Genomic DNA, 24,606 nt, shown 5'->3' with positions numbered 1-24,606 from the left:
CATTATCTATGTACTGTCCCCTAAACACATAAAATCCTATATTTTCCTTCCCACTATGTTTTTATTTATTCATTTAACACACACCGGTCTACCACCTAATATAAGCCAAGTGATTTAGAAATAATTATGTAGGAATTCTAACTGATGGGAAGAACTCAAGACAAGTAGTCCCTTCTGTGGGGTTTTTCCATGAGGAAAATTATCTTATCAATATATTTATAATGCTGAAAATAGTATCAAAGCAACGCATGGAGAACAGAGCTGTTCTCCTACAATAGCGTCCTGACAAGGGGAAGGTAGATTTTAGAGATATGGAAAGTGACCTGAGGTTCAAGGTAGCTTCTAGAGATACAGACACAGAGCTGAGGTTGAGTGACAGGCCCAACACTCACTGCGCAGCGCGTTAGAATTAAAACACAGCTCTTCAGATTCCCAGGGCTAGGGCTTCAGATCCATTCCAAAACATTTTGTGCTAATGTTGCAATATGTTTCAAGAATCCTAAAATTGTTCAGACCTCTGTTCTAGTTATTCCATTTCTGGGAATCTAAGGACATATCGTGAAATGTGGGCACATCTTTATGCAAAAGACGTTTAGTGCGGTGTTAATTTACAGCAGTTAAAATCTGGAAGTCTAGACTCAAGATCTAAGGAAAACCGTGTATGCAATGGCCTAACTTTATCAACATTTACAAGCAGCATAATTATTTGGAAACATGTTGGAAACAATGTTAAATGAAAAGAACAGGATCTAAAATTTTACACATAAAATAATCCTAACTGGGGGGGGACCTGGGTGGCTTCGTGAATTGATCATCTGACTTCTGGTTTCAGCTCAGGGCATGATCTCAGGGTCGTAAGATCGATCAAGGCCCTAAGTCGGGCTCTGCATGGAGTCTCCTTGAGATTCTTCCGCCTCCTATTCCCTCCCCCCTGCTCCTCCCCCTGCTTGTGCTCTCTCTCTCTCTCTCAAATCTATTTAAAAAAATAATCCGGGGCGCCTGGGTGGCTCAGTGGGTTAAAGCCTCTGCCTTCGGCTCAGGTCATGATCCCAGGGTCCTGGGATCGAGCCCCGCATTGGGCTCTCTGCTCAGCAGGGAGCCTGCTTCCTCCTCTCTCTCTGCCTGCTTCTCTGCCTACTTGTGATCTCCGTCTGTCAAATAAATAAATAAATAATCTTAAAAAAAAATAATCCTACCTATATTTTTAAAAGATAGTTCTCAAGAAAGACCATGCAAATACCAATGATGAAAGGAAACACTGGTATAACATTTCTAGGTCTGTTTCAGTAACATTAAAAATGTACCCAACGGGGCGCCTGGGTGGCTCAGTGGGTTAAGCCTCTGCCTTTGGCTCAGGTCATGATCCCAGGGTCCTGGAATCGAGCCCCGCATCGGGCTCTCCACTCAGCGGGGAGCCTGCTTCCCCCTCTGTCTCTGCCTGCCTCTCTGCCTACTCTATGTGATCTCTCTATCAAATAAATAAAATCTTAAAAAATAAATGTACCCAACCTTCTCCAAAGAAGACATACAGAGGGCCAAAAAGCACATGAAAAGATGCTCAGTATAATTAGGCATTAGGGAAATACAAATCTAAACCACCATGCGCTACCACTCCAGCTGCACTAGGATGGGAACAATAGCAACAATAACAACAAGGGAAAATGACAAGGACTGGCGACAATGTGGGGCAATTGGAACCCTTGGGCGTTGCTGGGTGGGGACGCAGAGCACTGCCACTGCTGTCGCAGACTGTTTGGCTGTCTCTCACAAAGCTGAGCACAAATTTGCTGAATGACCCCACAAACCTACCGCTGGGAATACACCCAGGGAACCGAAAGTGGGTGTCCAAGCAGGTGCTCGTCCTAGCGGCACTATTCACGGTTGCCAAAGGGTGGAGGCAGCCCAGGTGTTCATCAACTTTACAAAGTGTGTTTACGAAGTGTGGCGGCATGTCCATGCCAGTGAGAACGGAATATGACTCAGCCATAAAAAAGAATGGACTAGCTTTTAAAATGGGAGGGAAAAAAAGAAATAGTGCAAATGTACAGCGCCACAGGGATATGCCCAGCAAACATTGTGCTGGGGGAAGAAGCTGGACACAGGGGGCCACAGACGGCATGATGTCATTTAGTGAGTGTTCCAAACAGACGAAACCATGGCCAGAGAGTGGACTGGTGGCTGCCAGGAGCTAGGAGGCTGGGGAAGGGCAGGGAGTGACTGCTTGGTGGGGACGGGACTCACTGTCAGGGTGATAAGTGTGTACTGGAACGGGATGGGGTGACGGTGGCAGGGCACTCTGGATGTATGAAATGTCACTAATGGTAACTGTCTCACGTGTATTTTACCAAAATAAAAAAAATACATAAACTTTGTCACACCACTTCTACTAGAAGGTTATTCTAAAGATAACATCATGAATGTGGCCAGGATTTTACAATACTTCACTGTGGAAGTATCATTGCTATTATAAACAATGGCAGAAGTTTGAAATCACCCAAATGCCTAGCGAACGGGGCTCAGTTAAATGAACAATGGCTGACACTGGAAGGCCGTGTAATTACTAAAACTTCTGCTATAGAAGTTTAATGACAAGATGTTAGTAGAAGTCAAAGTGAGAGCAATTTATCTCCTTCCCTCCAAAGTCTGTGTGTGTATGTGTGTAGATAAATATCCCAGGTAAACACACACACACACACACACGCACACATAGAATGAAAGGGATCTATATCAAAATGGTAACAGGAATTACATACAATTTTAATTTTCTCAATAAGAAAGTAGTAAGTACTAATAATTGTTCACTAAGTATCTTGTGAAATATTAGGTACTGTTCTAAATCTTATCTGTGCATCAAATCATTTAATTCTCATAAAGACCCTATGAACGAAGTTAACCCAATTCTTAAGGGTACACAGCCAGTGAGAGTAAGAGAAGAGGCGGGGATCCCAACCCAGGGCCTGTACCTGGAGAGCCTGAGGTCCTCACCATGACGCTCTAAGATCATTTTGTTTAACCCATAGATTCTAAACTTTTATGATGGTCATATCACATTATAAAAGGGAAAAAAAGTATTTGAAAAAAATAACCTAACTATAAATTTTAAGACCTGTCATTGTTGTAGGAAAGGAATATAGATATTTAAAAATTCTATTTGTCTAGATTTTTCAAATTTCCTTTAAGGAATATGAATTGCTTTTAAAATGGAAAGGGGAAAAAAAAAAAATCTCTCCACTAAGGTTAGAAAGCATGGTGTCAGTTTTAAAGTCATGTCCAAAAGGACAAGTCCAAGGACCCTGAAGTCTCCAGCCCTGAAGCAGCCAACTCTTTGTGGACTAGAGGCATGAGGGGACAGCCAGAGGCAGGGGGAGGGCCCAGCGGTGGGAGGAAGGGCTAGAGACAGGAGGTGGGAGCCAGTGGGGGTCCCCTTGTGAACTCAGAAGGTAGGACAAAAGAAGGGGCCCTCCACACCCTTGGTAGTGAAGAATCTCCATCCTTACCTTGCAGGGTCTCCTCATGCTCTCCTTCCAGGACTCTTCTCTGTTCATCTAGTTTCTCTCGAAGCTCTAGCTTCCTGTCCTCCTCCGCCTGGGGACAGGAGGTAGCCCCCAGCATGAGAGTGAGCAGGTTCAATGCAGCCCCCCTTACTCACACACCAGCCCCTGGAGCTTCGTAGAGGTTGGTGATTAGAGTCCCATCCCATCATCTGAGCGATGGAAATGACCTGAGCTCAGAGTGGGCACAAGACCATCAGGACACAGCAGGTGTCGCTGACTCTGCCTTCTTTAGATCTTAGAAAGGGGCTCCCAGAGAACTGTCTAGGTGGGAGGGATGTAGGAGTCTTCTAATCTTGATGCCCACTCCAGGCAGGAAGTCTTTCTACTATGTTAGCGTTTCCCGATCTTGCATTGCATACAATGAATATAATGAATTATATGCAAACAATTACAAATATTTATTCAAAAGATAAAGAACTTCCTTCTTGATAAAGGCATAAGAGGTAGTTAGAACACCAAAATCCAAAGGTGGTCCTCATTCTGGCATAGAGCAAGGTTGGCTGAGCAAGAGGAAGAGAGAAGGGTTGTATGTCACCTTGTCTCACCTGTTGTGTCCATTTCTTCCTGTCCTCTTCGTGTTGCAGGAGAATTCTGGTTATCTCCTTCTGGTACTCCTCAGCCTCCTCAGATGCGTAGAACTGGATGGCTGGGGCTACAGGTGAGGAAGCAAAAAATTCACACAGAGCTGGGGTGAGGCCGGGGTCTTCCCTCTGGGAAGCCAGGGCGAAGGGGTGAGAACTCCAGGCTCCACCTCAAGAATGGTGTCAGTTGGGAGCAACCTCCAGTGGCAGCCACTCACATCTCTCTGGCTTTGGAGACCCTCCTCAGTGTGGGGGCCAGTGGTCTCATTCTGCCCCCTATGATCCGCAGCAGAGCTGGTAACTCACAGGACGGACTCAGCCCATAACAATGCTGTTTGCTCGCACAAATATCTAAAGTTAAAAAAGGGGGGCACCTGGTTGGCTTAGTCAGTTAAGCGTCTGCCTTTGGCTCAGGTCATGATCCCGGGGTCCTGGGCTCCCTGCTCAGTGGGGAGTCTGCTCCTCCTCCTCCCTGGCCCCCCGACTTAGGCTTTCACTCTCTCTCTCAAATAAATAAATAAATAAAATCTTTTAAAAAATGAAGTAAAAAAAAGTTGCCAAGACTTAATAACTGGGCAACTTTTACTTCATACACAGATTTCCAAGTTTTCTTGAAGAAGTCAAAGGCCTGGCAGTGTGTACCTTCATGCCAACCAGGACCCAAAGCCGAGGCACAGCTCTCTCCTGCTTCATCCGGAATGGGGCTCTGCTGTTTGCCACAGACCTCGCCTGTCTCTCCTGAGGGGCCACTTCAGCACCCGCTTTGCCTGCTGGGACCTGTGAGTGTCTGAGTGTGGGACACCTGACCTTTAGCATCCCCCCCACCAAAATGGAGGTAGAGGGGCTGCTGTGAGTGGGAAGCAGATGCAAACAGGAAGTCTAGCCCTTGCTTATGGAACCTCCAGAAACGGGCCCTATCAATGCCACTCTGAGTCCAACAGGCTCTGGGTGTGCCCTAAGGCATGCCCCACCCTCTCTGAGCCTCAGTTACCCAATATGGGAAATCGGGATAATAATAACACCTAGCCCACAGGACTATGGAGATGATCAAATCAGGAAATGATGGCGACAGAAATAACACCAGCAAGGTAAGGAATACTGAGAGCTTACCATGCCCAGGCACATGCCAGCCTTGTTCCAGGGCCTCACGGGGAACACGCAGTCCTCACAACAACCCAGTGTGGTGGGGACTACGTTTATCCCCATTTCACAGAGAGGAAACTGAGGGACAGAGAAGTTATGCAACTGGCGCAGGATCACACCGTTCATAGTCGGGGCCCGGGCTGGAACCTGCACAGTCTGATCCCATGGCAAGACCTCCTGACGGCCATCTCATCCTGCCTGCTGATGCACACAGAGCAGGAAGCATCGTGCCAGGCATTTAGAAATTGCTCAATAAATGTGCTGCTTTGTTAACTGAATGCTCTCTGGAGAGTCATTATTGCTCCTGACAACCATTAGAGGGGGTGGCATCACGGATGTAGTTGGCATTGTCGTTAATGGTCATATTATTTTTGCAGAGCACAAGAGACAGGGTTGGCAAAGAGCATGAGGAAAAAGCTGAGGAGTGGGGCTGCTAGCCAGGAAGCCAGCCCTGGGCTGCCTGTCAGGATGGGGGTTGGAGGGAGCGAGTCAGTGCCCTGGGTCCTGGGGGATAGCCGTAGTCAATTTCAGAGAACCCCAGACTCTCATAAACCATTGGGCTCAGGGTCCCAAACGTTGGTCCACAAGACCAGTACCTGGACCAGTCCCGGCCAGGGAGAGGCTTAGAACAAAGACAGACCATCACCACCAGGACGGAGTCTTCAGCCCCACTCCCAGAGACTCTTGTTGAGCTGGTCTGCGGCAGGGCCCCAGAATGAGTATCTTTGAAGTTCCCCCAGGTAATTCTTGTGCACAGGCAGATTACAGAGCCTCTGAATCCGGGTCCAGTTGCTTATCTGGTACTTAAACGTCGTCTACAATGGCCCCGCCAGTCTCCAGTCTGTAACTGAACCCTTTCAGAGATGGAGAGCTCATTTCGTTACTAGGTAGCTCTGGCGGTTTTAAATCAACAATCACACAAAACATCTTTTGAGATTGAACTGAATTCTGCCTGCCTGTTTCTGCCACCTTGAGGCCTTTGTACTGACCTCTGGGTCACACTGAACAAGGCTTATCTTTCTTCTCTCTGAGGGCACTGCAGACACTTGGGGAGACCTGTTGTGTTTTATTGCAACATCTTCTTTCCAGGTAAAACATCCTTTGCTCCTTTAAGTCCTCCTTACAGTACTGGGTTCCAGATTCCTCACCAGCCTGATCTGTCTTCACTGTTCTCCCTCCAATTTTTCTGGATTCTCCTGAAAAGGTACTTTCCAGAAATAAACTCAGCACTCCAGGTGTTGTATCAGTAGCCAGGAAGAGGCAAGTACAAGTCAGGAGTATCACCTCCTTGATTTTAGACATGATACTGCTATTAATGTAACCTACCTAAGATCTCATGAGATAATTAAATAGCTGTATCAGCTTTGTTGATTATAAAGTAGGAAACCTCATGGAGGGTAGGGAGGGCATTAATGGGGCTGGCTACTCACCTGTATCCCCATTGAGGGGACCTAGCTCCTGTGGCTCTGGTCTGGGTGGCTGATCTGGTTTTTGGCGCCTCTGAAAGAAATGAGACAACAATGAGGTGAAGGTAGAGGGTAGGAGGTCAGTGTAAGGATGGATGCTATAGTAGGATCCTTCCAAAGGCAAGACAGGACCAACATCCAGCTATGCCAGACCTTGCCTTGGATCTAGTTACTTAGGCTGCCTCCCTCACTAGCCAAAGGCAGCACTCCCTCTGTGGAGAAGGGGTTCCCCGAGTAGGATTTCTCATCATCTCCAGGGAAACCCTCAGTGGGGAGTTTGCTGCTGGTTGACCTCTTCTTAGATTCTCGTGGTTTGTGCCATCATCCATGAGGCCCTCCCCACCTCTTCCTTCTTCCAGCTCTTGGCCAGACCTTTTGCTATTACCCTCAACCCAATTACAGCTGAAACTTCCCAACCTCTAGTTCAGAGACAATTACCCTTTCCTCTCAGGAACTATGGTTACCACGACTTCTTTCCAAGTTCCCTGTATTCGGGGCAAAGCATCAGAACTCCAAGCCATGGGGTGGGGACTGGGGAGCGCCCAGGTGGCCCAGTCGGTTAAGCATCCAACTCTTGGTTTAGGCTCAGGTCATGATCTCAGGGTCCTGGAATCGAGCCCAGTGTGTCACTCCATGCTCAGCTCAAGAGTCTGCTTGTCCCTCTCCCTCCCCTTCTGCTCTTCCCCCTGCTTGTACTCTCCATCTCTTTCTCAAATGAGTAAATAAATTCTTGAGGAAGAAGAAAGAGGAGGAGGAGGAGGGGGAGGAGGAGGAGAGGGAGGAGGGGGAGGAGGAGGAGAGGGAGGAGGGGGAGGAGGAAGATGATGATGATGAGGAGGAGGAGAAGAAAAAGAAGGAAGAGAAGGAAGAGGAGGAGAGAGGAGGAGGGGGGAGAGGAGGAGGAGGAGGAGGGGGAGGAAGAGGAGGATAAGGAGAAGTCTAGGCCATGGTTCTACCATGCTTATTCTTTGTTAGAGGGATGTTTTGCCAACGATAAGGAGGTAGTGGTATCTCCCTTGACAGCTGGGGGTAAGACACCATACTCATGATATACTAGGCACTATGATGTCTTACCCACACTACCTTAGCTGATCTTCAAAATGATCCTGGGAAACAGGAATATCCGCAATTTACAGAAGAGGAGGCTGGGGCTAAGGGAGGTGAGGACTCAGTCAAGGTGGTTAGTGAATAACTGGCAGAGTCAAGGGCTTGAGCCATACCTATGGGCTTTTTCACCAACCTGAGCCAGTACTAGTTGAATCTGATCAAAGTAGGAAACTATGCCAAAGGGCTAAATCCCAAAGCAGAGTCAGTGGCTCCCAGATTTTCGAGTTTCATAAATAATATATATTTTTTAAGATTTTATTTATTTATTTGACAGAGATCACAAGTAGGCAGAGAGACAGGCAGAGAGAGAGGAGGAAGCAGGCTCCCCTGCTGAGCAGAGAGCCTGACTCGGGGCTCGATCCCAGGACCCTGAGATCATGACCTGAGCTGAAGGCAGAGGCTTTAACCCACTGAGCCACCCAGGTGCCCCGTAAATAATATTTTTTAATAGGAGAGTTGATATGGGTTGACCACCAAGGATTCTGAGAACATTATCTGCAGACTAACACCATCATTTCATAAAATAGAGGACCTTCTCTAACCTTCTAAAATACAATAAGGAAAGCTCAAGACACCCTTCCAGGAAAGGGGAACTGACATCCTTACCCAATGTTATACACACACTTAAACCTTTAATTTTCTCATTTTACCGCAGATAGGCGGAAAGTCAGCAAAGGCATGACACTAGCCACTGGACCAGATTCTGGGATAAAAAATATAAATTAAGCCATTCTGTAACTTTTAAAGATGTTCTTGGATGTCTTTTTAAAATATATAACATCACTTTTTTTTTCTTTTTAAAGATTTTATTCATTTATTTGAGAGAGCAGAGCAGAGGGAAGAGGCAGAGGAAGAAGGGACTCCTTGTCAAGCCAGGAGCCCAATATGGGGCTCGATCCCAGGACCCTGGGACCATGACCTGACTGAAGGCAGACACTCAACCAAATGAGCCACCCAGACATTTCAAAATGTTCCTGAATGTTAACTAGACTTACTGTTATAATAATATAATATATGAGTATTATATACTCATAATATATGCATACACTGAATCATTATTTTACACTTGAAACAAATATAATGTTTATATTGTCAACTATCCCTTTAAAAAAAAAGATGCTCTTAAAAAAAATGAAAAAAAAATTCTAGATCCCATTTTAAGAAACACTTAAAAGGGGCACCTGGGTGGCTCAGTCTGTTGAGCATCCGACTCTTGCTTTCAACTCAGGAGATGGATCAGGCTCCAGGCTGTTGGGATTCCACACTGGGTATGGAGTCTCCTTAAGATTCTCTCCCTCCCTCTGCCCCCTTCCTCCCTCCCTCCCTCTCTAAAAAAAAAAAAAAAAAAAAAAGAAAGAAAGAAAGAAAGAAAGGAAAAAATGAGAGATACTTAAAAAAAAATAAACCTGTGGAAAGGGTATGAAAATGTTCAATTAACTGTACTTTTTACTCTGGTCACAGATTTCTAAACATCAGTTATTGCATACAATTATTAACAATTTCCTGAACTCAAGAATGATTGACCTGGTGCTAGAAAGCGTGCTTCTGGTTGGGGAAGGAAGGTAAGTCAAGGGCAGGTTTCTACAACCTTCTGTTCCTGCCCCACAGAGCCTGGCACAGAGCATGGTGCAGTGGGAGCCCCTGGCAGATGGAACAAGACACAGTGCCTTCCCCCTGGCCCTCGGGGGCCGGCATCTCTGACAACTGAGGTCTCCTTCCGCCCGGTGAAGGGTGAAGACCTGAAGACTCGGCTCTCTCCACCCACGAGAGAGGGGATGCCCAGCCCAGGCCCAAGTCAGAGAAATTGTCAAAGCAAGTCTGGGGAAGTGACAGAAGCCAGCCTTTGTACCCTGGGCTGTAGGACGGAGGGAGATCAATAGTTGTCTCATCCCCCATTGCCACCACTGGCTACGCTAACCTGGGGGTGTTTTCATGGAACTGAGAATTCCCGGATTCTAGTCCCAGCTCTTCTACAACCCTGGACAAATCTCTTCCCTCCTCTGGGTTCCTGATCCCTCCTTTGCTAGGTATAGGGTCAAGAAGGTCTTAGTGGATCCCCGTGGTGGAGGTCAGCCTCTGACCTCTGCTCCTCTCCGTAGTACTCACATCCAAGTTTATCACAGGAAACCCAGGGAGGTAGGACATGGTCACACTGTGCCTAGATGGCAAACTCAACATTAGAACCAGGTCTCAGCACAGTAGAGACAGGAGCAGTGTGGTTAAGAACCCCGGGATTCCAGGGGTGCTGGATGGCTCAGCTGGTTAAGCGTCCAGTTCTTGGTTTTGGCTTAGGTCATGATCTTGGGGCTGTGGATCAACCCCCAAGTCAGGCTCTGGGCTCAGCATGGAGTCTGCTTCTCTGCCTCTGCCCCTCCCTATCTCTAAAATAAATTAATAAATAAAAACTTTTAAAAAATAAAAAAAGAAAGATCTGGGATTCTAGAATTACCCACACCAGGATTCAAATCCTAAATATAACACTGTGTGACTGCATGGCCTCTCCAAGCCTGGGTTTCCTCAGGTGATCGTTTTAAGGATTAGATGGGATAATGGCCCTAGAGTGTCTGGCATATTCTGAGAGCTCAAACATTGCCTGAGTTTATTACGTTCTGTCTGGAAAGCAGGGCAAGAACAAAGTAGTGTAGTGCTTTGGTAGCTCTCCCTTAGACTGGCCTGAAGTAAGATCATCGAGCTCATGAAAAACTGTCTTCTGCCAGATCACCACCGCAGAAAGATGAAAAGCTCTCCCCCACTAACAGCTTCTGGACCACAGGCAAGCCGGGACCCTGCACTCAAGTCCCCAGATCCTGACAAAATGATTCCCAGGATTACAGCTTCCAGCGATGTCCAAGACTTATCACCGGGATGCCTGGGTGGCTCAGTCAGTGAAGCCTCTGCCTTCAGCTCAGGTCATGATCCCAGGGTCCTGGGATCAAGTCCTGCCTTGGGCTCCTTGCTTGGTGAGGAGTCTGCTTCTCTCTCTCCATCTGCCTACCTTTCCCCCTCTTGTACTCACTCTCTACTTATATGACTTAAAAAAAAGACTCACCACCATCTGTCCTCAGGCGAACATCCTCTTCTTTCTCCCTATTTCTTTAATAAATATTTGTAAACATCTCCCTCCAATTATAGTGGTAGTAATAATAGATCTATTTATTAATTACTGGAACACTACATATACTTCCTTATGTTGTACTTTTTCAAATATATTATGAGCCTTTACTATATGGCATTAAGTGTTCTGTAGCTACATTAATTTGAATGACTCAAATATTACATCTTTGTGAACGAGTTCAATTGTTTAACAATCTGAATGAATACTTCATTTATTTCCATTTCTTAATTTCCAAATTATGCTTTCACTAATCACTTGCTGATTTATATGATTTTTTTACCCATCCAAAACCACCGGCTTTACCCTCCGTAAAGGTTCCACCCATGAATGCACCCACTGTTGGCGCACGACAAGGACAGTTTTACGGCAGCCCTGCCAACAGGGACTAGTATTACTTCTTAAAAAAAACTTGCAAATTTGCTAGACTCAAACCAAACAAGCCTATTGTACTCCTGGCCCCAGTGGGCACATCCCTGTGTTTGAGGCCATCCCAAGGCATTCATCCCAGCATGACACACCCTCCATGGTTCCTCAGGCTTTCAGAGTGAGCACCTGTCATGTTTCCTCTCTGTCTCTCCCCAGCACTGAGTTAGTCCCCAGCAGCTCTGTGCCTGGGTGCCTGCTCGGACACCCATGTGGGGATCTACCTGGCTCCCTATGTTTCTCCAACGAGGCCAAGGGCCTCCTTGAGGACAGGGACCATGTTTGAAACCCACTTTGGATTTGTCCCAGGATCCGATAGCATGCCAAGAACACTATTTCTAGGAATATGGTATTAGATCTCCTGTATTAGAACCTCCTGGAATGTTTGCTTAACACAGCCTCTGGCACCCAGTTCTAGACCCACAGGATCCAAGGGTGGTGAGTGTGCTGGGGAGCTCTAATCGGCCAGTCTACGTAGGCAGCTCTGATGGTCACAGGAACCTGAGAACACATAGACCAGAGCTGAGCAGGATTGATAAGCACATGGAAAATCCGCAATCTGGGGCTCGGGCAGCTCCCTCCTCAGAGGCCACTGAGCAGAGATCAATCACCCTGTGGTGGGAGAGGACAGGAGCTGGGAGATGGACACAAGAATTTCCCCTTCCAAAAGCAGAGCAGGGAGGCGCAGGGCTGGGGTCAGGCATCCGGACTGAGCTCTGGAAGAGGGATAGCAGGGTCACTGGGGTTTCCTGAGTCAACAGAAACTGGGAGAAGACAGCGAAAGGGGGGCAGCTGGCAGCACAGGATGTAGGGAGAACCCAGAACTGGGGGAGACACCAGGAGACCTGGGTTCCAGCTTTCCTATGAGACTTTAGGCAAGTCCCTTGCCTGCGCTGGACCTCAATTTCTCTATCTGCCACACGTCAGGATCGGAACACTGTTCTGTTCGTTCTTCCAAATGCCAGGACAGCCCTTCCACTATGGAGGCCAGAAACAGCGCCCTTGTATCTTGGTAACACACACCCAGTTCTGGTCCAGCCCAGACCAGAGTCCTGCTTTGAGTCCAACCTGAAACGAACCTGGTCTGCAGCAGGATGTGGCTGCCAGATACGGGTGCAGAGTCTGGGCAGAGTGGGAGCGCGGTGGCCAGAGCTGTGGAGAAGCCAGATGAGCTCACATCGGGTCCAGTGAGACCCCCAAGGATATACTTGCATCTCTAACAGTAAATTGACAAACTGGAATGCATCCAAATGGAGCTGACGACATGTGGAAGGAGCCCCAAACCAGATTACAGGAGCTACTGTTAACAATTTTTGGTCAGCCTCAAGAACAGGAGAGAAAACCTGGCTGCTGCCTTCAAATCTCTGCCTTCAAATCTCGTGAGGCAGAAGCTGCTAGTGTGTGGTCCGCAGCCTCGGAGGGCAGGCTTGTGGTTAAGGACTAGAAGTTCCAAGAAGTTTCAGTTCAACATGAAGTAGAATTTCAGAACTATCCCAGACAGAGATAGGCTGCCTTACCCTAGAGTTGGGGGTTTGGTGGTGGTAGTGAGTTCTCCGTCACTGATAGCATGCAAGAAAGGCAAACTTCATTTTGCAGGTTGGATGGAGTGATCACAGAGAACCTTCAACTCCGACAGTCTATAATTCTATAAAGCATCTTTGATGTTCAGCAAGTTAAGCCCTCTGGTAAGCGTAAAGTTCAGGTGGTGTGTAAAAGCCACCAGCATGAACACGACCTCGGAGGGTTCTGTTAAATGTTCTCCAGGTTGTAGTTCACTTTGGGGTGAATTTCCAGAGTCCTGTACTAAAGCCTTTGGGGTAGACGCCTCAATTTCCCTCAAACTGTGAGGCGCACGAGGCAACGGTGAGTAAGGCAGACAGACAGAAGGTGCCCAGCCATTCTTTATGTTGGGCCCCCTGCTAGGATGGAGTCAAGAGGAGCCCGGTGGATGGCCCAGGCTTTCCTGACCACACTTGGTCTCACCTCGCTGTAGGGACCATCACTCCATGCTTTCCAAGGGCCTTCAGGCTTTGTGTATTTCTGATTGAGTGGTATCAGTCAGAGTGGTCCTCACTATTTCTGCTTTGCTTAGAGAATTTAGTAATCAAAGGCCCCATAAGCATTACCTAGCTCTTGAGTGCCTGGGTGGCTCAGTTGGTTAAACATCTGCCTTTGGCTCAGGTCATGATCCCAGGGTCCTGGGATCGAGCCCCACATTAGGCTCCCTGCTCCGTAGGGAGTCTGCTTCTCCCTCTGCCCCTCCTCCTGGTCATTCTCTCAATCTCTCTCTCTCTCTCAATAATAAATAAATAAAATTTTCAAAAAAAAAAAAGTTACTGGTTCCTTTCCTGTCCCCTGGTTTCCCTCAGCCACAGAGTTCTATCACACCCATTCTGGTTGAGGAATGCTTCCTGGGACCCAGAAGGCAGGGTTGGAAGGATCCCTGAAGACTGTTTATTCCAATCCCCGCTTCCTATTTCCAGATGGAGAAACTGAGGCCCGGAGGTGGGCCTCAGATGGGTGGATGTCAGAAGCCACAAAGCAGGGGAGCAGAGCCCTAATGAGAATCCAGATTCAAGGGGGAGCCTGGAGGCCCTTCCATTTCCTTTATGCATACACCAGATTGATCCCCATAGCCAAAGCTGAGAGGACAGACCAGATCTGGGGCCTCAGCGGACTCAGGTCCCACCCCTGTGCTGTATCAGAGCTGCCTTTCCGGTGTCTAGACTCAGCGTGGGTGGGGCCCACACCAGCAGTTTCAGAATCTTAACAACCCCCAGGCAGAGCCTATTGGCTGAATGGAGAGGCAGGAAGGAGGGGTGGGGTGGTGCGGAGGCCCAGAGGGCCCCCTCCAGAAGGGGGAGGAAAGGCAGGGCCTAAATGTTCAGGGCTGTTGAGAAATACGAGCATTCACACCCGAATCACAGAGGCGCTGTTGGATCACCATAAAGACACAGGTCTCAGCTTCCCTATCTCTAAGATGGACGGGCAGAAGCATTTCGCCCAAGTAATGCCTGAATTTGATTTCATTTTCACCGTGTTGGGGACACTGAAGATTTAGTTCACCTCATTCATGTTTCAGCATGTGGCATCAGCATCGCCCCCTGCCTGCCCCGGGACAGACCGGCGTGGCTAGGAGATCAGGGTGGCCTAACGGTTGGAGGGCCAGCCTGCACCACTGAGTTCCGCTGCGGGGCACCGCGCGTTCTCGGAACACCTGTGATGCCCCCAGCGCTCCCCAGGAAGGGCCGGATGTGGTCTCTAGTGCTTCTATCTGATCAACTGAGAAGTGAGATCTCAGAGGAGGACAGAACCACTTCCCTCTTCAGCACCAGCCCGGCGAGGTCTTGGTGGACTGCGGGGAAGGCCTTGAGCATGGGGCCCAGCCCTGTTCATAGACAGTGAGAGAAAGGCTTTCCGATGCACGATATCCCTTGTCTTTCTCCCCAGAGCCCATGTTTTCCTGTCCGCTACAAGCTTCTCGTGGTGTCCACAGTTCTGGTCAGCTTTGAGGGCCTGGAGCTGGCAAAGGCCCTCAGTACCAAGTCTAGCATTTGGGTCTGCCTGAGACCCTGAGGGAGTGTGACAGAGAATGAAGTCAGCGGCCGAGGCAGAGGAAGAGACATGCCGAGGGCTGAGATAATATGCCAGATGTCCACCGCCCTCTCCAACCCAATGGCAAACTTCCACGTGGGGGTCTAGAGTCAAAATTCGGGCTTGTGGGGCGCCTGGGTGGCTCAGTGGGTTAAAATCTGGGCTTGCCACTTGCTGTGTGACCTTGGGAAAGTACCTGACCCTCTCCTGGCTATGGTTGCTTCTTCTCTGTGGCCTGGAGTTGGGCAATGAGGATACATCGGAGTCCTTCTAGTGTTGACATGCTTCGGATGTAGAAGAAGGGGCAGAGTGAGGTCATCCTGCCACCTCATCCTGTATCAGTCCTGTCAGGCTCGTTTGCTCGGGGCAGAGCAGGGCAGATGATTTGACACTTAGCTGTCAACCCCTGAGTGAAGAGAGCTTCCCCAGAGGACAAGAAAAGAGGCGCCCTTGCTCAGGAGGACCAGGGTGGGTGTCCTGAGCCCCTTCCCACCACCCCCTGTTCTCGAGCAGCCCCTGTGGGGAGGCAGTAATTGCCTGGAGCGGAGGGTGATGGGGAGTCAGTAGCTGCCCCCTGCCCCAGGTTACAGGCATGGGGTCCCACACCCCCGCAACCGCACTGCCCACAGAGAGGCACACATTAGCAAGGACAGCCGTGCCTCCCCGGGGAACTCAGGGCATGTCGTTTGTAACAGGGACACACTGGAAGCCAGCCGCATGTCTGTCGTGGGGCCTGCCTCGACACACGAAGGTACGTGACACTACACAAGGTCACGCATAAGTCTCAACCATGGAGGACATTTTACCTACAAAGTTAGAAAGGCATTTAGTAGAACATGGATATGCAAAATAAGCCTTTTTTCTCGGTACATCAATGCACACAAATGAACAGAGAAAAAGCCCCTAGAAAAGCACAGAGGGCCGGCACTTGTCATTTCTAGAGAAAGGACAAAGACTGTTGTAGCCAAGGAGGAGGAGATTTACTATTACCCGAATTCTTAGAATTTTTTAAACAGTGATGTATTCATGTATTCATGTTACTTGTGTGCAAAGGATTAACAACAAGAAGACATACCTCTCTTGAAACCTAAAATCAGCCAAGGGAGTCATTTTACAGATGGGGACGTCAAGGCCCAGGGAGAGAACCTCCTAGCTCAGAACCCCAGCCAGTGAGTGACAGAGGTTGGAGTCAGAGCGTGGCTGACTCCCAGGGTGGTGCTTTCTCCCACGGGAGTTGAGGCTGGTGGCCGAAAAAGCCTCTGGGCCTTGCCCAAGCACCTCCTTGCTTGCCACGCTCCCTACTCTTCTGGGGCAGCCATGGGTCCAAATGGGAGGCCTTGGGTTCTTGCTGCCCACTTTGACTGACGGTGGAGGGTGAGAGCAGGGGTTGGGAGTCATTAACCTGAAGATGTACAAGTTTCCCAGGGCTGCTGTAACAAATTACCCCTGAGTCGGAGCCCTAAAACAGAAATGGATTCTCTCACAGTTCTGGAGGCTAGGAGTCCAAAATCAAGGTGTCGGGAGAGTTGGTTCCTTCTGGGGGTTCTGAGGGAGAATCTGTTCGATCCCTCTCTCCCAGCCTCTGGCGGGTGCCACAAATCCTTGGTGTTTCTTGGCTTGTGTGTCTGCAGCACTCTGAGCTCTGCTTCTGTTATCACATGGCCTTCACCCTGTCCAACTTGTCCTGTTCTTATGAGGACAACAGTCATTGGATGAAGGCCCACTGTAATCCAGTAGGACCTCGTTTTAACTGGATTCCATCTCCTAAAAAACCCATTTTCAAATAAGGTCACATTCATAGGTTCTTGGTGTACCTGAGTTTTAGTGGGGGTGTGCATTTTACCCACCCCAGTACAGACAACTTTTCTAATGTCAAGGCTATATCCTAAGGGAGTAGGCAGTGGGTAGGGTTGGGGAGCAGTGGAGAAGTGGCAAGGAGGTCTACAAGGTTCCTCCTATACTCAGTGTACAGTGGGGGAGAGGGAGAAGTGGAAGTAGGTCAGGCTGTACATCACTTATCTGGGGGAAAGCCTGGACGTGGGATGGATGTTTTATGTATTGTAAGGCATTTGGCCTAGATGTTCTGGAAGATTCAGGTTTGAAAATAAAGTGACAAGATAAACGATTCCTAGGGATTAAAATTCACCTGGCAAGAGAAGCAGGATGACTTGTCTTCAGGTAATGGACAGATTTAGATCTACACATGCTAAAGATGGATGGGTTTTTTTCTCTTGCTCCTACTGTCTGCCCACGCCAGGCTCCCAGGAGCTCCTCCTCCCCCACCTATGGGTCCTGCTCTCCCTGGTGGTCCAGCAGGGCTCACAGGTTTCTGAAGATGGAGGATGCTGAGGGGACAAATATGGGAACCCAGGTGCCCCCAAGATGTCAGAGCCAGAAGTTGGGCCAACCATCGGGCTCTCCCTTTTACTGGGGTGGGGGGAGGGGGGTGTCTCTACAATTTCCAAGTTTCTTTTTTGAACATGAATGTTATATGAAGACCTTTGAGAACACCCTTTCCAGGCAGATTTCAGGCTGTTGTTTACTAGCTGATCTGTGAAGGCTGAGAGGTCAGGGGGCAGTGCCTCCCCCCTCAGGACCATCACCAACTTGACTTTCACAGCAGCCTGCTTCTGGGCAACTAATGTGAAGTTTTACCTTTTCTGCCCTCTTTACAACAAAAAGGACATGAAGCATGGGCCCCAAACTCAGCATCCAATTGAGACAAAGATGGAAGTCTTTAGGTGGTGGGGGACATATCCTACCCTTGGGGGACCTACACTAGCCACCTGGGAATTCAACTACAAAGGAAAAGAACAGAATTAAAACTGCATACTTGTGCAGAAATGTGTTGCCAAAGACTGTGTCTCTAAGGCAAGGATTATCATAAAGTTTTCTTTTTTTTTTAAAGATTTTTTTAAAAATTTTTATTTATTTGACAGAGATCACAAGTAGGCAGAGAGGCAGGCAGAGAGAGAGAGGGGGAAGCAGGCTCCCCGACAAGCAGAGAGCCCGACGTGGGGCTCGATCCCAGGACCCTGGGATCATGACCTGAGCAGAAGGTAGAGGCTTAACCCATTGTGGCACCCAGATGCCCCATCATAAAGTTTTCTAATAGTCTTAGGCCACTGGTACAGATGTCCTCTTATAAAATAGAAATCTGGCTTTCAACCTCACAAGATTTTCAGAGTGCCTGTATATGGAAGCTGATACTGGATTTAGCTGGGATGATTTTATGGGTTGGGCAAAAATCACCAGCTCAGAGGCTACGTACACACCACTGTCTCCACAATGCTTGGGGGACAGGGCTCAGGGCCCAGGAAAGTCAGCTTCCTCTCAAGTTCTTCAACTGCCCAACCCTTGGCAAACCAAGCTAAAAGGTCAGATTTACCCTGTTCTATTGCCCAGGTGTCAGGAGCCCAGACTTGCCTCTATCCCACTCACCCCCACACAACTGTCTAGCCCTACCCCGCCAACCCTCAAAGCCCAGCCAAGAGGCCAGCTTTCCCAGAAGGTCTTCCCTCAGCCCCTCCGCTCCCCTCTGAGCTCAGAGCCACCCCTCCCCCACCCATTAGGATGAAAACCCGAGGATGCTTATGAAGAATGAGGGTAGGAGTGGGGAATGCAAACAACCGAGGGTCCAAACCAGTTACACAAGCCATGGAGCAGGCACAGAATATTAGGTGGACATTGAATGTCGTGTTTCCATGGACTGTGTAAGAAGAAGGCCTCCAGCAAAATATTAACTAGAATATAACCTCTTTAAAATATAGTCCCAATCACATAAAAATAGTCACCCTTATGTACATTATACACATACACACACACACACACACACACACACACACACACACACACACACATATATATGAGACACTGAAATGTACATAGAGGCTATATCTTAATGGTGATTTTCAAACTTCTTTGTATTTTCCCAAGCTCTGAAATTTTGCCTTAAATATTATAATAATCAGAATTAGATTTTCCCTTTTTTTTAAAAAAAAAATTTTTTGTCATTTATTTGATAGAGAGAGAGAGAGAGAGTACAAGCAGGCAGAATATAGCAGGTAGAGGCAGAGGCAGAAGCAGGTTCCCTGCAGAGCAAGGAGCCCAATGTTGGACTCAATCCCAAGACCCAGGATCATGACCTGAGCCGAAGGCAGACACTTAACTGAGCACCCAGGCACCCCAGAATTAGATTTCTTAAGTCGAATCCTAAATATTTACTAGTCCCGGGCTCACATCCCCTCTTCTAGTCTTGCAAAAATGTCACCTGACTTCTGCTTGAACTCCTCTGGAGATGGGAATCTTGCTACCTTTCTTCCTCACGAGAAGTAGAATTTGGCTTCCTTTAGCTTCACCAGCCACAATTCTGCCTTCTGGAACAACAGAGAACAAGGTTGCTCCTCACGTCCCCTTGGCAACCCTTCAGAGGTTTGAAGGCAACAGCCAAGCTCCAGGCTTCATGTCCCCAACCCCAAGGACATTAATATCCCCCTGTCTCCCACATCCCTGTTTGCTTTTGCTGGGCACGATCCAAGCAGTGATGTCCTTGAAGTATGATTATGTCTCCCTCTGGCCTCACCCACATGACCACCTATCAAGGGCACGCCACTTGCCAGTCAGTGTACCAGGGGCTCTGCTGCGTGCCTTCTTTCAACTAATCTTTAGAACAACCCTATGACCCAGGAGCTAATCTCACACCTCTCTCACAGATGAGGAAACTGAAGCATGGAGAAGCCAAGTCCCGTCCACAGCCACTTAACGGAGTGTGATTGAGCTAAGACCGAAGCAGCACCTAACACCCAGCCCACTGTGCACAGGGAGAAAATGAACACAGGACCCCGGCTCTAGAGCCTACCCCTTCAGTGTCTGTGGTTTGTTTCGGAATTCCATGTGCCCCTGTGGGCCTCTTCCAGGTCATTCTCTTCTGCATCCCTACCTCGCTTGCTGGCCTACTACCCAGAAGTGCTCCTGAAAGGCTCCTGAAAGACCGACCCGCTGAGAACCCGTTGCCTGAGGCCCAGCTGTGGGAGCTGTGGGAGCTGTGCTGAGCGGGTTTGCTGACTCTCTGCTCTGGGCTGTGGTGCTGCAGCCAGAGCCAAAGTCCTGGGGGCTGCGGAGTTCCGACACCACACTAGGTACACACACAGGGGGTTGACCATGAGGTAATAGGTGACCCTCCCCGCCCGGCCGAGGGGGCCCTGTAAGCTACTGGGGATGGAAGGCCCCTCTGGACTCCCATGTCATTCCTATAACCAAGTCCACAGCCAATTTCTCTCTTGGCCCCTCTCCCTCAAGTCTTCCTGGGGACATGACCACATCACCCAGGGTCTCAGTCAAGACGGGTTTAGGAAGGACCTGACAGTACAAGTGACTCCTCAGCGCCCACCTGCCAGGGATTCCCACTTAAGCACTCCTCAGGGTTTAGCTCATCCCAGTAAGGCCCTGACTTAGCCTCAGGTTGGGTCTCTTGGCTAAGCCCACCAGGCACAGTAGACTACAGTACTCAGCAAACTCTCTAATCCTTGAACTTGGAAGGACTGAGAGGTCCTAGTGGTCAGGCCTCTGTCCCCAGCTGGGGTAGTCCCCACGGAGCACGCTGGGTTCCTTCCTTGCTGCCGGCTGCCTCTACTTTCTTCTGGCTCAGCCCCGGCTCAGGCTCTTCTCTCTGCCTCAATCGGAACTCCTCCCAAACCTTCAATGCTCAGTCAAGGCATCCCCACACCTCTTCTTCCCCCATCCAAGGAGTCTTCCTGTATCGCCTGAGGCTGGGTGAGATACCACTGTTGCACGCCAGCCTGGCCCCTAGCCTGGCTGGTTGGCCCTCAAATAGTTGGGCAGCACGTAAAGGAGGCGATGAGCACCAGAGGGAGGTGCAGAAGACCAGGCTCAGTTGAACAGCTTTGTCATCAATGGACCCTACGACACTGGATGCATCACTCCTGCCTGAAGCTCCGGGACTTCACCTGTGGTATGGCAAAGAGCCGGCAGCTCAGCCGAACTTCCGGGGTTTCTGTAAGGTCCGTGGGATGTGAAAGCTCTCTGCAAAGTCCACTCAGCATGAGTCATGGTTGCCATGACCTAACCCTTCTGCAGTGTGAGCTCATTTTTGTACATCCCATCCTTGGGGCGCTGTATCCCCAAGGGGACTGACAGCTGGTGGGGATGGCCTTGTGAGCTCAGGTCTTGTGGGGTTTGGATGAGAAACTGGGCAGGGGCACAGCCTGGAGGGATGGAAACAGGCGTGAACTTCAAATGAACTGGCTTATAGGTCCTGCCCCACAGGGGCAGGGGCCTGGCATTGCTGGGGCCGGGAAGATATGCCAGACTGCCCTGAGGCAATGGACTGAAAGCTTTAATGCCAAAAGGCTTTGGAATCAATAAGAAGCCACCATAAGCACAGAGTGGGGATACAGACGAAGAACACTGGACTAGGGAGCCGGACACCTGGGTTCTACTCTAAGTTACTCTGTGACTTCAGTCAAGACCCTTCCCTTCTCCAGGCCTTATCCTCTGATCTGTGCATCAGCACAGGTGGTACCCGGGGCCCTTTTCCAAGGGGATAGTCTGTGGAGGCTTTACTTGCCCTTCACAGCTTGGGCGGCGGTGGGGGGGGCGGTTGTCCAGTTCAGGCTGTGCCAAGGACAGACAGGGACAGCTGGTAAGGCTCTTGGAAGGGCAAGGAGGCAGGGGAACCCATGCTCACTATGGAAGTGTCAGGCCTGGAATGGAGCCCCTCTTCCAGTCTCCTTCCACCCCTGCCTAGATGGAATTCACTCTTGGCCCACTTTGCAGAGAGAGATGTTGACACAGATACAGAGAACACAGACTCTCAGACCTTTGGGAATCATCCTGCTCATCTCCCTCCCTCTCCATGTAGGGGGAGAAACTGAGGCCCTAAGAGTGGTACAGGCTTGCTCAAGGTCACTAACATGTTTATGGTAGAGCCAGGACTGATGTCCACCCATCACTGGCTCCATTCCAGGTCTCAAGGCAGGCTCAGCTTTCTCTGCCCACCATCCCTATCAGCCAGCCCTCCGCTTCCACGGCTGCAGGCAAGCCTCAGTTTCCCTGTTGGAGTAAGGGAAGACCAGCAGGAGGGTTTCCCCGTCAGAGCTTCGCGAAGTTTTTAGGAATAAAGGAGGAGCCAGAGGCATTGTACTTGGGGTGAAAACTCTTCTCCCTGAACTAGCACAGGGCAGGGAAAGCTTGCATTGGCCCCAGTAAAGCAGGAGAGAGAGAGAGAGAGAGGAATTAAAGTTTTATGAAAAATAACTACTTTTGGTTGCAGTGTGGGGCCTCTCCGGGTCTCCGGAGGGACTGCTCATCAAGTTTATGGGACCACCGACTCCCACCTGGCTGAAAAGCAAGGAGTAGTAGGCAGAAGGGTTAGAACTTGAGGGTCCTCCCTTCCCCCTCTGCGCCTCGGGCATCCCCCGGAGGAAGTTGTCCTCTGGCTCCAGGCTCCGACCTTCTGTGATGGTCAGAACCCAAGGGGCAACTGGTCCTACTGTCAGAAACCCGAGTAGAGTCTCCCCGGCCCTAACCCAGCTCCGAGGCCCCTCGGGGGAGGGACAGGAAGGAAAGGAAGGGCAGCAGCAGGCGGTAGATCTCCTCCCTCTTTGGCCCCTCCCAGTACTCCCAGGACAGCCCACACGCACCAGCTCTGGGGCCTGAAGAGGTTTGAGACCAGCGCTTCTCAAAGTTTAAAGCCTGTTGTAATCACCTGGACATCTCGTTAAAAGGCAGGTTGTAGGTTAGCAGGTCCCGGGCAGAGCCTGAGATTCTGCATTTCAAACAGGTCCCGGGTGGTGCCGCTGCTGTAAATCCGTGGACCACTCTGCGAGTAGCGGCCGCGGAGACTCTGTGCCTCAGAACGGTGGGAAAAGCGGAAGGCCCAGAGAGGTCAAGTCACTTGTCCGTGGCCACACAGCGAGCAGCCCCAGACGGAAGGAAAAGGGCACCTGCTATACAGCTAAACATTTCCCCACTCGGGCAGCCGGAATTAGCTGCGCTTCCCGGGCCCAGGGGCCGTGTTCGTAAACTCGGCTGCCCCGCGCGGCTCAGCCCCGCACCGGCGCTAAGAGCGCCGCCCAGCGGAGCTTTCCCCGCCTCCCTCCGCGCCGGCCTCTCGCAGTCCTCCGCCCGGCACCCCGGGACGACCGGAGGGGGCCGGCGGCGCCGAGAGTCCCTGCGGCGGAGCGGTTCCGCACCCTCCTCCCCTCCCGAGGCAAACTTCGCCGCCCGCGCCCATTACCTTTTTGGGGGCTTTGCAGCAGCTCAGCCTGCTGGGTCCGCAGCCCATCCTCCTCCGGGGACTCCCGGGCGCCGCCTCCTAACTCCGGCGGGGCCCCCCCGGGGGACCCAGCCGTCCCAGCCCCGCTGAACGCTGCGCGCCCGCGGGCCGGGGCTGCCGGCAAGACCCTGAAACTGAACCTGGAAGCGCAGACTTGAGCCGGAGCTGGGGCGGCCGCGCGCCGTAAATACCCGAAGAGCAGGGCCTCCGCGAAGCCCGCGGGGTTCGCGGTGCTGCCTCCAAGGCAGGTGACCAGCATCTCTGTAAATGATAACGACCTTGGGCCAGGGCAGAAGAGTTCCCTGGGAGCAACGGATGCTTTTCCGGGCCCCCGCCAGAGAAAAGACCTGGAAAAAATTTAACACAATTACTTAGAAAAAACACAACAGCTACCATTTCTTGAGAGCTGCCGGCTACATTGTACATATTACTTTATTTTTTTCCATCTCCTTGCAACAAAGATATTATTCCCTACATATTACAGGTTAGGAAAGTGAGGCTCAGAGACGTGATTTGCCTAAGCTCACATAACTGGTGAGTACCAGAACCCAAATATATTCCAAATAAAACTGGAATTTGTTGAACCTAAGCTTTGAACCATTTCCCTACAAATACATTATGATACTTAGTTTAATCGTAATACCGCCTCACTTCTGAGTCAATAGTTCTTTCCAGCTCACAAGCATCTGTAACACTCTGCCTTGGATAAATGTTACCCATTACAACTCCTTGGGAAGCAGACAGGCAGATGCAGTGGGTATAAGGGACAGAACATGCCACTGCCTGAAGAAGAGAACTTTTATTTACCCCCACTTTGTCACTACCTGAGGTTTCTGAGAGTGGCAATGCCACAAAACCACACCTAACATTGAAAAATCAGTGTGCATGTGTCTCCGTGTGTCTATTAGCAAATGATACCAGGCCAGAGACACTTGGGAAGGTGTGCAAATGTGAAAGGGACTTACAGTCATGAATGAGGAAAGAGTATGACACTACAAAAGAACTTCCCCCTCCACAGATTATAAAACCAAGTGTAGCGGATTCTTTTTTTTTTTATTAAAAATTTTTTTAAAAGATTTTATTTATTTGACAGAGAGAGAGAGAAATCACAAGTAGGCAGAGAGGCAGGCAGAGAGGAGAGAGGAGGAAGTAGGCTCCCCGCAGAGCAGAGAGCCCAATGTGGGGCTCGACGTGGGGCTGGATCCCAGGACCCTGGGATCATGACCTGAGCCGAAGGCAGAGGCTTTAACCCACTGAGCCACCCAGGCACCCCAAGTATAGCGGATTCTAAGGAAGGAAACTAAGGACCTAAATGATATGAGGTTCT

The 24,606-nt window shown here is 49.8% G+C and overlaps 1 protein-coding gene across 1 annotated transcript in view; it reads right to left on the bottom strand.

Moving 5' to 3' along the window:
* LOC111141238 (coiled-coil domain containing 69) overlaps positions 1 to 23,327 on the bottom strand; it is a 37,167-nt gene extending 13,840 nt beyond the window's left edge. The window contains exons 1-4 of the mRNA XM_022493660.1: positions 23,241 to 23,327; positions 6,709 to 6,778; positions 4,100 to 4,206; positions 3,498 to 3,585 (exon numbers count right to left, since the gene is read on the bottom strand). Coding sequence (XP_022349368.1) covers positions 3,498 to 3,585; positions 4,100 to 4,206; positions 6,709 to 6,778; positions 23,241 to 23,288 — 313 coding nt within the window. The 5' untranslated portion in view covers positions 23,289 to 23,327. The remainder of the gene's footprint in view (positions 1 to 3,497; positions 3,586 to 4,099; positions 4,207 to 6,708; positions 6,779 to 23,240) is intronic.
* Positions 23,328 to 24,606: the final 1,279 nt, after the last annotated feature.

The sequence above is a fragment of the Enhydra lutris genome, unplaced genomic scaffold (genome assembly GCF_002288905.1).
Source record: "Enhydra lutris kenyoni isolate GAN:26980312 unplaced genomic scaffold, ASM228890v2 scaffoldscaffold5, whole genome shotgun sequence".
Classification (NCBI taxonomy): domain Eukaryota; kingdom Metazoa; phylum Chordata; class Mammalia; order Carnivora; family Mustelidae; genus Enhydra; species Enhydra lutris.
The sequence above is the reverse complement of the archived record's forward strand: the minus strand, read 5'-3'. Positions and strand labels throughout refer to the sequence as shown.